The sequence below is a fragment of the Planococcus citri genome, chromosome 1, assembly GCF_950023065.1.
Source record: "Planococcus citri chromosome 1, ihPlaCitr1.1, whole genome shotgun sequence".
In the NCBI taxonomy this organism is placed as follows: domain Eukaryota; kingdom Metazoa; phylum Arthropoda; class Insecta; order Hemiptera; family Pseudococcidae; genus Planococcus; species Planococcus citri.
The window spans coordinates 70,484,875-70,499,329 of NC_088677.1; the positions used below are offsets into that span (position 1 = coordinate 70,484,875).

The 14,455-nt window shown below is 32.5% G+C and overlaps 1 protein-coding gene across 10 annotated transcripts in view; it reads right to left on the reverse strand.

The window, feature by feature from the left end:
• Window positions 1–3,512: 3,512 nt before the first annotated feature.
• LOC135844575 (uncharacterized) overlaps window positions 3,513–14,455 on the reverse strand; it is a 427,884-nt gene continuing 416,941 nt past the window's right edge. For 9 of the 10 annotated variants that reach the window (XR_010558642.1, XR_010558652.1, XR_010558634.1 and 6 more), the window contains 2 exons: window positions 8,736–8,858; window positions 3,513–3,608 (listed from right to left, as the gene is read on the reverse strand). Coding sequence is in view for 2 of the 10 variants with exons in the window: in XM_065362918.1 (XP_065218990.1) it covers window positions 3,605–3,608; window positions 8,736–8,858 (127 nt within the window). In the remaining 8 variants the exon portion in view is untranslated. Of the gene's footprint in view, window positions 3,629–8,735; window positions 8,859–14,455 lie in introns of all 10 variants that reach the window. The other variant, XM_065362842.1, reaches the window with a different exon arrangement.

Genomic DNA, 14,455 nt, shown 5'->3' on the forward strand with positions numbered 1-14,455 from the left:
ACTTTAGTAACCAAACTTTAACCAACACAGTGACCAAAAAACACACAAAAAAACATGTTATACAGAGAAGAAATTGGTTTCAAAAAATTGAACTAATTTTGCGACTTTTCGGCCATTTCTAGCAACAAAATAAGAATTTTTGCAGTTTCAGCCTTTAAAAAAAAAATTGCAAAACGTAAGACTTTAGAAATTGAAGACGTCATAGCAAAAAGGACATATGTGTGAAAGTTGTATTTTGAGAAAAAACTGTTTGAAAGTTTGAGTGCTTGTGAAGTTTAGAAATGTGCATATTTGAACATGATGACGATTCTATCTTATTTTCCTACTATCTAACTATATGAAATGCTATGCACCATCAGTCTGGAGGAAACTGTGTGTTAGCGGTAAGCGCTCAAACATTTCGAATTATATGTCCTTTTTGAAGCGAAAAATTGGCCAATTTTTTTTTTGATTTAAAAATGTTTTTGAGCAAATTTTTGAATTTAAACCAGGTAAATAATGGTTGATACCACAAAATCGACCATGAGTGACCCATAATCTCTGAAAAAAGATCGCTATGTTGAGTAAAAAAAAACAACAAAAAAGACAAGTTTTTTGGCCAATTTTTTTTTTATTGATTTAAAAATGTTTTTGAGCAAATTTTTGGATTTAAACCAGGTAAATAATGGTCGACAACACAAAATCGACCATGAGTAACCCATTATCTCTGAAAAAGTAGATTTTTAATCGACTTCGCAGTTTTAAAATGGCGATATCTCACTGGTTTTTCAACTTTGTGAAGTGAGGGTGGTCTCATATGATAGAGGAAGGTCTGAAGAATAACAATATGGATTCGTCTCAAAAAGGACATATGTGTCATATATACGCCTTTTTGTTATGACGTCTTCAATTTTAGCAGAAAGTCGGACCTTTTGGGAATTATAGGCAAAAAAGAACTTCCAAGTGATTTATGAAAAAAAATCAACACATTTGGACGATTCTTGAAACAAAAAAAACTTTTCGCCAAACAGTGAGAATTAGACAATTAAAAAAGTAGGAACTTTTGTTAGGTACGCGTAATTAGAGGCCGAAAAATGGTTTCCTATTTTTTGGCAATTTTTGTCAAAAAAAACAGACCATGACAATTCTTGAAAAAATGTGAGACTTTTGGAATATTCTCCAAAACATTGGCCATTTTTCTAAAAGGCTTTGTTCATTCCTGAAAATGTGACTATTTTTGAGAATTCTAGGTAAAATTCTAGATTTTGACAATTTTAACCAGAGGAAAGGCTTTTTGGCAATTTCTGACAAAAAAACTGGAATTTTGGAAAATTGCTCATGCTGCTGAAAAGCAAAAATTTTTACCATTTTTCAAAAGCTGAAAATTTTCAACAAAAAGCAAGACATTTTAACAATTTAGCAAAAGGAAAGGATTTTTTGACAATCTCCAACAAAAAAGCTAAACTTCTGAAGATTTTTTTTTAAAAAGGGAAATTTTTAGAATTTTTGAAAATTGTGAAACATTTTTGCAACTTTGATCAAAAGCTTAAGTTTTTGTCAATTTTTGGCAAAAAAGACTTTGACAATTTTAGCTGGGGGTGGAACTTCATGGCAATCATTGGTAAAAAAAAATGTATTATGCTAACTTACTTTATTGAAAAAACGAGAATTTTAGACAACTTCGTACATAAAATGCGGGACATTTTGAAGATTGTTTCTAAAAAAGTAAAAAGGAGGAGTCCCGATAAGGCCATTTTTTGGCCCCCCGACAGTTATCGACTAGACCACTCTTAAAATGTTGTAATAAATATCCAATACACGAATCGGTGGTTGATTAACCCAAAATGACAATTTTTTTGGGCTCCAGGTGTTCCCAAAGTTGTGATTACAAAAAGAATTTTAGGAACCACTGAGTATTATTTTCAAAAACTCGAGTAAAATCTCAGAATTTGGCTCAAAAAAGCTTAATTTTGAAAGTTAGAGGAAAAATCAAATGAAAAATCATCGAGCACTTGCCAGTGTGGTTCAAATGTAAATTCTTCAATTTATTTGAAAAAATGTGCTTAAATACCTTTTTTAGGGGTGCCTAAAGTGGGGGGCTCTACAAAAAGGGTTCAAAATTACGAATGTACAGGAAGCTTATCTAATTAAACGTTTTCAAGATAATTGAATATATACCTCAAAATGTTATGTTTGGCGCAAATCGTAGGTTTCTAGTTTTCCAGGGGGTCCCAAAATTTGGAAATTGCGAAAAAATAGAAAAGTGGATTTTTGAGTACTAGCGGAAAATTTCTGTTGAGCTCAAAATTTGGTAGGATGAAGGTCTTTCAGATACTAATAAACCGTAAACAGCTTTTTAGCGGGGCTCAAAGGGGTAGGTTCAAAATGGTGGTTCCAAAATTTTCCAAAAATCAAAATCCCCAATTTCTGCCCCTCGAGGGTCGAAAATAGGAAAATCAAATCACCTCGCATAGCGTTTATCGAGTTGAAACAGATATTCTACGCTAAAAAAGATTTTGAAAATAATACTCAGTGGTTCCTAAAATTCTTTTTGTAATCACAACTTTGGGAACCCCTGGAGCCCAAAAAATGGTCATTTTGGGTTAACCAACCACCGATTTGTATTTGGGATATTTATTACAACATTTTAAGAGTAGTCTAGTCGATAACTGTCAGGGGCCAAAAAAGGCCTTATTGGGACTCCTCCTTTTACTAAATTTTTGAAAAAGTGAGAATTTTGCCAATTTTTGGTAAAAAAACAAGACCGTGACAATTTAAACAAAAAACATAAACTTTTCGTTAGGTAATTAAGGGCCAAAAAGTAGGTACATAATGTAGTAGGTATATTTTTGCAGCTTTTTTTAAAAAAAAAAACAAGACTTTGAACAATTTTGGAAAAGAGTGGGACTTTTTAGAATTTTTTGAAAGAAGACCACAATTTTTAGCCATTTTGGTAAAAATCGAACATTTTTGTCATTTTTGAAAAAGCGAGAACTTTTACCAAAAAGCAAGACTTTGGCAATTTTAACAAAAGGAAACGTTTTTTTGGCAATTCTCATCCAAAAGCTGAACTTTCAGACAATTTTTTTAAAAAAGGGAGATTCTTTGAAATTTTTGAAAAATAATAAATTTTTTCAGCAATTTCCCCAGAAAGCGACAGTTTTTGTGAATTTTTGACAAAGTTCTGCAAAAAAACGACAATCCTCGGCAATTCTTGTCAATCTTTGAAAAAAAAACAGGACTTTGACAATTTTTTAGAAATAACTGGCAAAAAAATATACTTTTTCCCAATTTCATATCGAAACAGCGAGACTTTTTAGCATTTTTTGACTAAGGAAAAAATACGAGAATTTTTTTAATTTTCTCCAGTGTATGGCAAAAATTTATGAATTTCTGAAAATTTTGACAGAAGTAGAGATTTTCTGCTAATTTTGGCACTATAAGCGAAACATTGACGACTTCATCAGCAAAATGCAGGAAAGGTAAGTAAATTAGGTAATTAGGTACAATGATTGTCATTAAATAGAACAAACCCTTCTGTCAGTTAACATCATCAGAACTTGATTGGAATGTTGATCTTAGTTACGTATGTACATGGGTACGTCATGATAATTACGCCACATCCTCATCTGAAAATTTAAACCGAAAACTACTGAACGTTAACATTACGATTAGGTATCTACCTACGTAGGTATAGGCTATAATATGTACTATGACGTTGGTGAATAATGTCATTGTGCCAGAAAATCATCTTACGTCTATTTAAACAGGAACCCATATGATGAAAAAGATAATCAATTGTTTCAATTCATTTGAATTTTAAAATTCAGGTAGGTAATTTATTTTCTAGAAACATAGTTGGTTACGTTTTAGGTGAAAATGATCTTTCGTTCCAACACTGTTCAATTGCAGAAATTTTAATGAGCAGCCGGTATAGATTAAGTATAGTTTTTCTTAAAAATGAATTTAAAGGTCTGTCACCGGAAAAAGTGACTCACCATTACGGTAATTTAGCGGATAAACCTAAGGTCTTCGTCGGGAATAAGTAGACGTATATGTAAAGCATATTTATTTTATGCATAGGTAATCTGGTCCTATACTACGTGACATCACAATGATACGCAGTATCCAACAACCCGACGTGAATAATATAAGAAAGAGAACACTGACGTATGAAGTAACCTAGCGAAGCATCATTGAACAATGTCAAACAGATTAATGAAAGTGTTGTTATCCAGGGTAATCGGAAAACTTGTTGATGTACAAGAGAGATTATTCAATTCCAAACATCGGTTTTATTATTTTTTGTGCCGCGCCGCCGCGCCGTTGTGACCCACTATTTATTAATTTCAATAACGCGCCAATTTTATTCACATGTACGAGCATGTAATGTACCTATCTATGTACCATCTAACTAACTACTACATGCTACATTTAATCTTATCGTGGGGGTTTTTCTCAAGGGTATGATACTGATTGTAATTTGTTAGTAGTTTGATTAGATTATTTGGCCTAGGTATTAAAAAAGTTCAAAATTCATTATACAGTCTACAGTTCAATTGAGTAAAAAGTGTCAAGTTTGCTTCCTTTTTTACGACCCAAAAAATGCAGTTTGCTTTTGCAGGGTGTCCAACAAAACTCCCAGACAAAAAATCATGACTTTTGTATGACCTATTTTTCATTTATATTTTTAACCGCGTGAAAATACCCTCTCCTGCCCCCCCCCCCAAAAAATTTAATAACTAGAAACTGCGAAGACATTTTTTTAAAATTTGTAGGCAGTAGATATTTCATTTTTTCCAATTTTTCTAATTTTTTGAACAAATTTTTAATTTTTCAATTTTTTTCTCATTTTATAGGCTTTTTAAAAAATTTTAAAGTGTGTTTCTAGCAAAATTCATGACTTTTTCATGACCATCAATTAAAATTCATGACTTTCATGACCCTTAAACACCCTACTTTGGTAGATATAGGGCTAAAATTCCAGAAAATACGTATTTTTGATTTTCGCAATTACTCAGTAGGGGGAGGGAAGGGGGCTGAAAACACTCAATTATCAAAATGGCTCAGACGCGAAATTTTTTACAAGGATAGTTCAGGCCACTATCCCTATTCCAAATATGTGTTTACTTTATAGCTTTTCAATAGCAAAATGGGGCGTTAGTGCCTCTTGAGTGTGATTTTTGGGTAAATTCAACACAAAAATGGTTTCCCAGGAGTCACGTCAGCGACGAAAAAAAAAAAATCATATCAACAACATAAACGAGTTCGTTCCATTAACCCACTTAGCCAAAACGAACTGTCGTAGAATTATTCAAAAGGGATGTTGTAACCTCTCAAAATGGTTTGAAATTTTGCGAAAAACCCGAAGTATTTACACGAAAATATTTTTTGAGCATTCTTGAAGAATTTTAAACCCAAAACTGGATGATTTTGAAAATTTCTGAAAAAGTGTAATACGACCTATCAAAATACCTAGGTTAAAATTTCGCAAAAAAATCAAATATTTTCAAGCTAATGTTTTTTGAGCATTTTTGAAGAATTTTGAGCTCGAAATTGGGCCATGATTCTCAAGGTTTTCAAAAAAGTGCAATTCGACTTACAAAAAAAATAGGTTAAAATTTTGCGAAAAAATCAAATATTTCCGCCATGATGTTTTTTGGACATTTTTGAAGAATTTTGAGACCAAAATTGGGTCATGATTTTTGGGGTTTTCGAAAAAGTGTAATGCGACCTATCAAAATAAGTTGAAATTCTGCGAAGAAATCAAATAGGTATTTTTACAATAATGTTTTTTGAACTTTCTTGATTAATTTTGAGCTTAAAATTGGGTCATGATTTTCAAGGTTTTTGAAAAAGTGTAAATTCAACCTATCAAAATAGGTTAATGCAAAAAAAAACAAATATTTTCACGATAATGTTTTTTGGGAATTTTCGAAGAATTTTTAGCTCAAAATTGGGTCTTGATTTTTGGGGTTTTCGAAAAAGTGCTATTCGACCTACCAAACTAGATTTTACAAATTTCGCGAGAAAATCAAACATTTTCACACTTTTTTAGAAAGTGACATTTTCAAAATTTCAATATTATATTAGACTTGAAAACTTTTTTTAAAAAATTTGAATCTTAGAGAGCGTTTAAACTTTACAATAATTTGGTCTGACTGGACGAAAAATTGTAATGAATTCTCAAGATTATGACAGACTTTCAAAAACTTGGAAAAACCTTTCGAAGTATTAAAATTCCGTCATACTCAAAAACAACAAACTCTCTGACGTTTTGTAAGACTTCTCTTTTTATTAGGAAATTTCAAACTTCAAATTGACTTTAGCAATAAAAATATCCATGATTCGAAAATTCCCTTCAAGAGAAGACTTTACACTCATTTTTCCCAGCTCTCGTCAAAAGTACTAAACTTTAACAATTTTTGGAAAAGAGTGAGATTTTTTGGAATTTTCTACATAAAGGGGACAATTTCTAGCCGTTTTGATGAAAATTAAAAAAATGTTGTCACTTTTGAACAAACGAGAATTTCTGACAAAAAAAGCAAGACTTCGACAATTTTAACCAGAGGAAAGATTTTTTTGACAATTTCAGGCAAACAGGTTAGCTTTTGAATTTTTTTTCAAAGGAGAAAAGAGAGACTCTTTTTTGAAATATTTAGGAAAAGGGGAAAATTTTGCAGTAACGTTGCAAGAAAGTGAGAAATTTGTCAATTTTTGGAAAAAAGCAAGACGTTGGCCAATTTTAGCAAGAAACAGGACTTTTTTGAAAAAGAATAATTCTGGTTAATTTTAAGGGAGAATTAGTCTCTGCAAAAAAACGACATTCCTAAGCCAGTTTTCTAATACAGCAAGAATTTTTGACAATTTTTGGCAAATAGCACGACCGACATTTTATTTCTTGGAAATTATTGGCAGAAAAATCGTATTTTTCATAATTTTTGTAGAAAAAACGAGACTTTCTGGCAATACCTGGCAAAAGCGATACTTTTGGATAGTTTTAGGAAAAAGCGTTGAGAATTTTTAGGATTTAAAAAATTTTGTTCTGTATTGATAGGTAAATTTTTAAAATCGTACTCAAAGATAATTTTGAACACATAAGGAAGGTAGGTAAAGGTACATATGTACCTATTTCAATATATGCAGGACTTTTTTGTGGGGGGGGGATGCGAGGGCACGAAGCAGTGCACCCAAATTAAAGTTCAAAAATGTCGAAATATTGCCATAAAAGCTAGACAAAAAAATAAATAAATGCGGTGCATATTCGAATGTACCAATTAGTGGTTATGTAGAACCATGGGGGGGGGGGGGGGGGTAAAAACTGTATCTGAATGTCCGTTGCAATATGACCGCGAATGTCCCAAAAAGTGTATCTGAATGTCCGTCTGGATTTTTTGCGCTTACAGGGGTTTCTAAAGTAGGTCTATGTACATCTGTTGAATATAATGCACCTAGTTCAACAAATTTTTCTTGACAAATATTTCGCATTAATTAATAATTATGCTAAATTGTAGAAAGATATCATTCCTGAAACCAGGGAAATATTTTGTTAGGCAGTGGTGCCAATTTTTAAATAATTTTTGTCAATTTCAAAAATTTGAAAAAATATTTGAAAACTTCCCTGTGAAATTGTTTTGATTTTTGAAATTGGAAAAGAACATTTAGGTTTACGTTTTGAAAATTTGGAGATTATTAAAATGAATCGTACTAGCCTATAGGCAAATGTTAGATATCAGAGAAAAGGTATACCTAATACCTAGTCATGAAATGATCTACTCGTAATTGTAAGATCAAGAAAGATACCCCTCTTCTTGGACTATAAGAACATTTCAGCTTTAGCCAGAGGAATTTCATATTTTGTGTGATTTTACGTTGGATTTGAAAAATATGAGTGGAGATTACTTTAGCTAAAAAATTGAGGTACATATGTCCAAATTCTTGAGAGGGAGAAACAAAAGCAGACGATAAAGGTCAAAAAAATCAAAATCAACTTTTTAGAGCAATTCGGAGAAGAGAAACCTCACAAATCGACTTGGAAGGCTGGAAAATTTGCATATTGTGCGTTTTGAGGGGGTCCTTGATATGCCTTTTAAGGGTTTAGAATTTTCAGCTGGAAAAAAGTAAATTTTTGTGCCTTCTCAATGGTTTTTAGCCTGATTTTTCTGAAGTAAAAATGCAATAAGGCTTAGGCTATACAGTCGATCATAATCCGAGGATTGGGAGTGGGGCCTCTCATAAATCTATTTTGGGGTTTCATGAGCCCATCTTCATCGACCTTACACCTATATAGGTATTTTTATGCTACATGCAAGGTATGTAGTTGTACTTTCCATTGGGTTCCATATTCGTCAAAACCCAGATATGTTTGGGAATCCCTAGTCATGCAAGATTTTTTTTACTTCGGACATTCGGATACACCTTTTGGGACATTGGCGGTCATTTCGCTTCGGACATTCAGATACAGTTTTTACCCCCTGCGGTTCTATTGTATTCTACTAATCGGTACATTCGAATAGGTATGCGGCCAAAAAAATATATAAAAATTTCTTATTTCAAAAGGTTTAAAATGACGTAATAAATTTGATTAAAATTTGATAATTGTTCTAAATCCAAACACAGTGTGATGGGGGGAGGGGGTATGAAAATCAGGGACTTGCAACTTCAATATCTGTAATATATGTATTGGTATTGGTAGGTGTCCAACAGTCAGTTACCTAACTATTTTACGCCAAAATCAAGCACAAACGAATACTCACAGATATGAATGGTCAGCCTCTGGTCTCAGCATTCTGCTGCCAAACAGCCTCATCCAGCTGCAGAGTTGTTTTGCGGTAAAAAGACTATGTTGGCATGTGTTCGAATAGAAATAAAGAGGGCTCCTGGAAAGAAAAATTACAATAAATAACAACGAAATATGTACAATGAATTTGGACTAGGGAAGTATTTCCTCTAAATTTTTAAATGACGTAAAAATGTTCATTACGTAGGCACTCCCATTCAAAAATAAACGTCAAAAAAATATGCATTTGCATAATATTACATTACACTACCCTACGTAAGCATTAGATATGCTAAAAAATATAGGTAGGTAACTAAATATTTTATTGCTTCTATGAACTGAAGAATCATTCAAAATCTTAGGTACCTCTTCTCCGTCTTGCAGAAATGCAAATAGGTACATACTTGAGAATAAGCGCGAGTACGTAAATATCGCAATGAAATGAAACGAGCAGTGTAAGTAGTTACGCAGAAGTGCTAATTTCTTCAGAAAATATGGAGTCACCGTCCTATCACATGATTTGCTTACTTACTTATTTTTTAGAAATGAATGTAGATGGGTATTTCATTGGTACATATAAGCTGACTTTTGACTAAGAGTCTAAGAATTTATAACGAGTCTTTTCTGGGGACGAGGGGGAAGGAGGGAGAGGAAAGGTCAATTTAACCAAGACTTGAAGATTTTGAATGTCTACTCCTTGCCTTCCACTATTATTTCTCGTCAAAAAGAGGAGAATTGAAGAAGAAAATACGTTTCATTCATTCATATACACATACTCACTTAGTCTATGCAAAAATTTGAGACATTATTCGTATGTATCTCGTTTGCATAAAGAAAAGTAAGTACAGAAAGCAGTCATATAAATCTCAAGCTACACAAACTGCAAACGAACCGGTAACTCAATTAAGTCATCATTTTCCTACGCGGAGACGAAAATTGAATAGCAGACGAAACTTTGACCGACTAGACAGGTCTCGTTTGTCGTCACCAGTCACCACTATCCATCCCACCTCTGGATTCACAGTAATGTATAAAAATAATGTAATAATGCGATTAACGAAGTCACGGCCTTCTACCTATGTACAAAAGTCTTACTCGCTCATCGTAATGACGTCATTCGTATCCGGAGCTGAATTCGAATTTTAACTTTCACCGAATGAGAATGAAGTTCGAGTTCGATCTTTAATCAAACAAACGTATAGGTGTAGGACTGCTAGTGCTGGGTACGTACCTAAGTCGTCTTACAGGATTTATTCACACTTTCATGACACAAGCAACGATCAACCTTAGTAGATATGACTTATCACACAAAAATTGCTTCTAGCAGTTGCACTTTCCATTCATTATAGCAGGCTTATTTGGTTAAATCGTGCATACGAGTATAAGTACTCGTATCTATATATCTTTTCTACTATACGTAGACGTACGTTGTAATAAATGTCTTTCTAAATACAGTAATAATTGCATTTCGCATGAAAAGTCGCTTTTTCGAGCATATAAGTATTTTCTGCTTTGATACCCTTGCTTTATTACTACGTATATAGATAGGTAGAGGACGTTTGAGGTAGGTAAGTATACGTCTAACTTGTACAGGTGTATTTCTGTGTACATTTCAAATCTGGCGAAACGATCGAGAATTTAAGGAAACATCCGAAATAGTTACATATCTTTATCGCTAAATGCATTTCTCTTTGACTACTTTCTCGTGTCGATACAAAGTTAGTTAGTACCTACGATGAATGTTCAACGCTCGAGTTATGTAACCATTTTGTTACACAATTTGCAACAGAATAAAATGTATGTAGGCACCTATTGTTTTTTTATTTGCAGTCTGCTTATAGGCATGGTAGGTATCATTAGGCTTATTGATTTCTATACAATCATATGAATTCGGTGCCTAAATAGGTATGTATTTCTGCATAGATGGTATGAGTTTCGTACCTGCTTCACGTGATACAGGTATAGGCTAAGGTACCTAGAACTATGATCGTATCTTCGATGAATTTACTTACACAGATGCGATTACAAAGGGTTAAAGACGTTATTGACATCGACTACCTATAGTGTATGTAATGTATATTGTATACCCATCATTAAACTGGTTATTTTAGCTTAATGATGGAATTACGGTTTTCAATCGGATCACGTACCTAGACTACAAGTATCAACAAACCTTCCCTGTTAGATACGCGGTATTATTTTCATTTCAGACGGATATTTTTTATTTATACCAACAAGAATTATTTGCGAACTTTAACATAGGTACCTATAGGTAATTTGAACTCGAAAACAACGGATTTTTTTTAGTTGAAAAAATCGCTACCTTTTTCACTACCTTCTCTCAATCAAATTTTTAGAACAAAATCAACAAAGTCAAACTTCTCAAAGAAAAATTTAAAAAAATTTTAATTGGAAGAGAATTTGTATACAAAGCATTTTTTAATTTCAATCAAAATTATTTTTAAAAAACAACAATACTACATACAAATGAACGCACTACATACGTTTTAAGAAAATAACACAACGAATAAACATCGAAAAAAGGGAACGTATTTGAATTTTTTCATTTTTTCACTACCTTTTTGACTAAATTCACTACTTTTCCAATATGTACGTACTTTCACTACCCATTTTTAAAATCACTACTTGTTTACTACTTTCACTACCAGTTAGATTCCCTGGGAATTTGTTGGCCGAAAATCACTATTTTTCAAAAAAAAAATCATCACCTTCCAAAATATTTCTAACCCCCCCCCCTCCACCGATCGATTTTTTCATTAGGTATAATTTTTTCCAGCTTGGACTTCGTAATTTTTACGGATGACGAGAGGGAAGAAAATGAATGAAAATTTTTCAAACATATGAAAGATAGAGAATTCTTTTTTCATTTTTAACAGTGATTTTTGTATTTTTTCAACATGGAAAATTGAATTTTCCACTTCTTTTCATTTTTCACTGCTTTCTAAGCAAAAATGCTGAAAACCATTACTTTTTCACTACTTTCACTACCTGTAGTAGTGGTGGACTGGGTCGGTTGGTGGCCCTTGGCGGATGCACCGAATGAAGCCCTTAAAATTTTATCTCCCCCTTAAGAATTTTTCTCGTCCTGTTTTTTTTCAGGTTCGGATACTTGAATGCGAGTTAAGCAATTGATTTTCGTTTTTGTCTCTTTATTCAATTTCGCAAAAATTAGTCAACGTGACAGTAACAAAACTAGTGGTGTTTTTTGGAGAGGAAGGGGGGCTAAAAATATCTACTGATCATGGGAAAAAATACCAATTTTGTCGAATAAAATTACGAATTTTCAAAGTGAAATAAATAAAAGATGAAATTACAGTTTTGCCAGTTTGATATAATTCGCATAAGGGCTTATAAAAAACTGTCATTTTCCGTTTCGAATTTATGAAGTTTGAAAAATGTATTTTTTTGGGGGGTTCAGAAAAGAGATAGAAATTGACCCGTGCAAAGTAAGGAACTAAATACCAGGTATGGAAATACGCCATCTTTGGTTATAGAAAAAAAATTTTAAGGACTCAATTTATTAATAATACCGCCAATTTACGTTATTTTTTTACTTCATATTCATTTTAATACACGAAATAAACATTTTCCCACCATTTTTTTGATTCCATTTCATTATACAACTGAAATGAAAAAATCACATCACCGTCAAAATTACGAAATCTATAACCGAAAATGGCGTATTTCCATACCTGGTACTTAGTTCCTTAGTGCAAAGCAAGGACAAAAGTTTTTAAAAAATTTGGTCATTTTTTCAACTCAAAATTTTAGAATTTGAATAACATGGTTTCACAAATTTCAATTCTGAAAATGAAAAGCAAACAGGCTAGAGTGGAGTGAAAGCAAAAACTAGTTTCTAGAAGTAGAAAAACGATGTTTTTCTGGTGAAATGTGTGTTTTTATGGTTTGAACATTTCTCAAAGAAAATGTAAATGAATTTCAAAGTATTACGCAGAAACTCCGTGTTGCCAGATGTACGGAAAAATTCGTATTCGTACGGAATTTTGAAATTTTGTCAAAATCCAAAAACATCAAATTGTATAGGAGGTCGAAGTGACGTGCATCAATTTAAATTTGGAGGTGAAATGAAAATTTGATTTTGAGATTGCAGATTATTCATCGAGTTTGGTAAACGTTCAAAAAATGCAACACAAAAAAATCATTTTTTTTTCAATTTTTCTGGAGTTGAATGTGTTTAAGACACCAATATTCAAATTTTTTTCCACAAAGATTTTGTACTTTCACCCATATTTTTGCATTTCCATTGGTTTTCTCCAAAAAAAAAAAAAACGGATTTTGTTCGGATTTTTAATGTTAAAAATTTTAGGCTTTATAAATGGATTTTTTTCTTCAAGTACCTGGCAACACTGATGTCTCCAAATCACAAGCCAAAGCACGTTTTCAAATGAATTTTGGTGAGTTCTCTGCTGGTCCAAACTACAAAAATGGAATCCACAAGGATCTAAAATTACAAAATTGGAAAATGAAATTCAGAGTTTGCAGGAGCTCTGAACTGAACTAAATAAATGGAAAAGAATTTAAGAGTTTCCACTTTCCAGGAGCTGTTGATTAAGAAATTGGCGGATGAATTTCAGAATTTGTAGGAGCTCCAAATTACGAAATTTACATTTGAATTTTTGAGTTCGCCGCAGCTCCAAACTGGGCCATTCCACGTCAATTGGACCAAGAAGTGGTAGGGGGGTTCGGCGATTTTTTTTGAAATTTTTTCTGTGGAAAGACCTTCCGAAGGTATGACCAATGGCGCAAATCGCAGCTCTCTAGCCCATCTTTAAAGGCACCCAGGGGGTGTCAAAGTTTTCAGTGAACCTAAAATATCATCCATTTCAGCAGTGGATTACTCGATATCCGCGATACCTACCAAAATTGAACATTTCCCCATAGTTAGGGGTTTTGAAAGGCTTTTTGGTGATATCATAAAAATTGGTGTTGCCACTTTTTTGAGTACAAAAAATTAGCTCAAAAAGTTTCGAAACGTAGTTTTCATATCGTTCCAACTCTCAAAAATTCTGAAAAAATATATTATGGACAACTTCTTATGCTGAACAACATATTAAAAAATTGGGATGGTAGGTAACATGTTGCAAAGTTGATTTAAAAAATTTAAAGTTTGCGAAAAAATGCGATTTTTTGATTTAAAACTTGAAAAAAGTTTTGAAAGGTGAAGTTGACCCATTCGACTTCTATTTTTACGTATCTGTTGAAAAAGTTGAAAACTCCTTTTCACTCGATGAAATAAACTCCTCACAAAAAATCAAAATTCGAAAAAATTCAATTTTCAATTTCAAACATCAATAAAAGTTCTAATTCATTCAGTTGTCTTGTTTTGACCTCTTTCTGACAAATTTCATGAAAAAGTTGATAAAAATTACACTCACGACAAAAAATAAAAATTCGTTCATTTTTTGAATCTTTTCGAATTTTGATTTTTTTGTGAGGAGTTCATTTCATCGAGTGAAAGAGTTTTTTCAACTTTTTCAACAGATACGTAAAATACGGGTAAAATGGGTCAACTTCACCTACCAAAACTTTTTTTCATGTTTTAAATCAAAAAATCGCATTTTTTCGCAAACTTTAAATTTTTTAAAATCAACTTTGCAACATGGTACCATCCCAATTTTTTAATACGTATGTTGTTCAGCATAAAAAGTTGTCCAT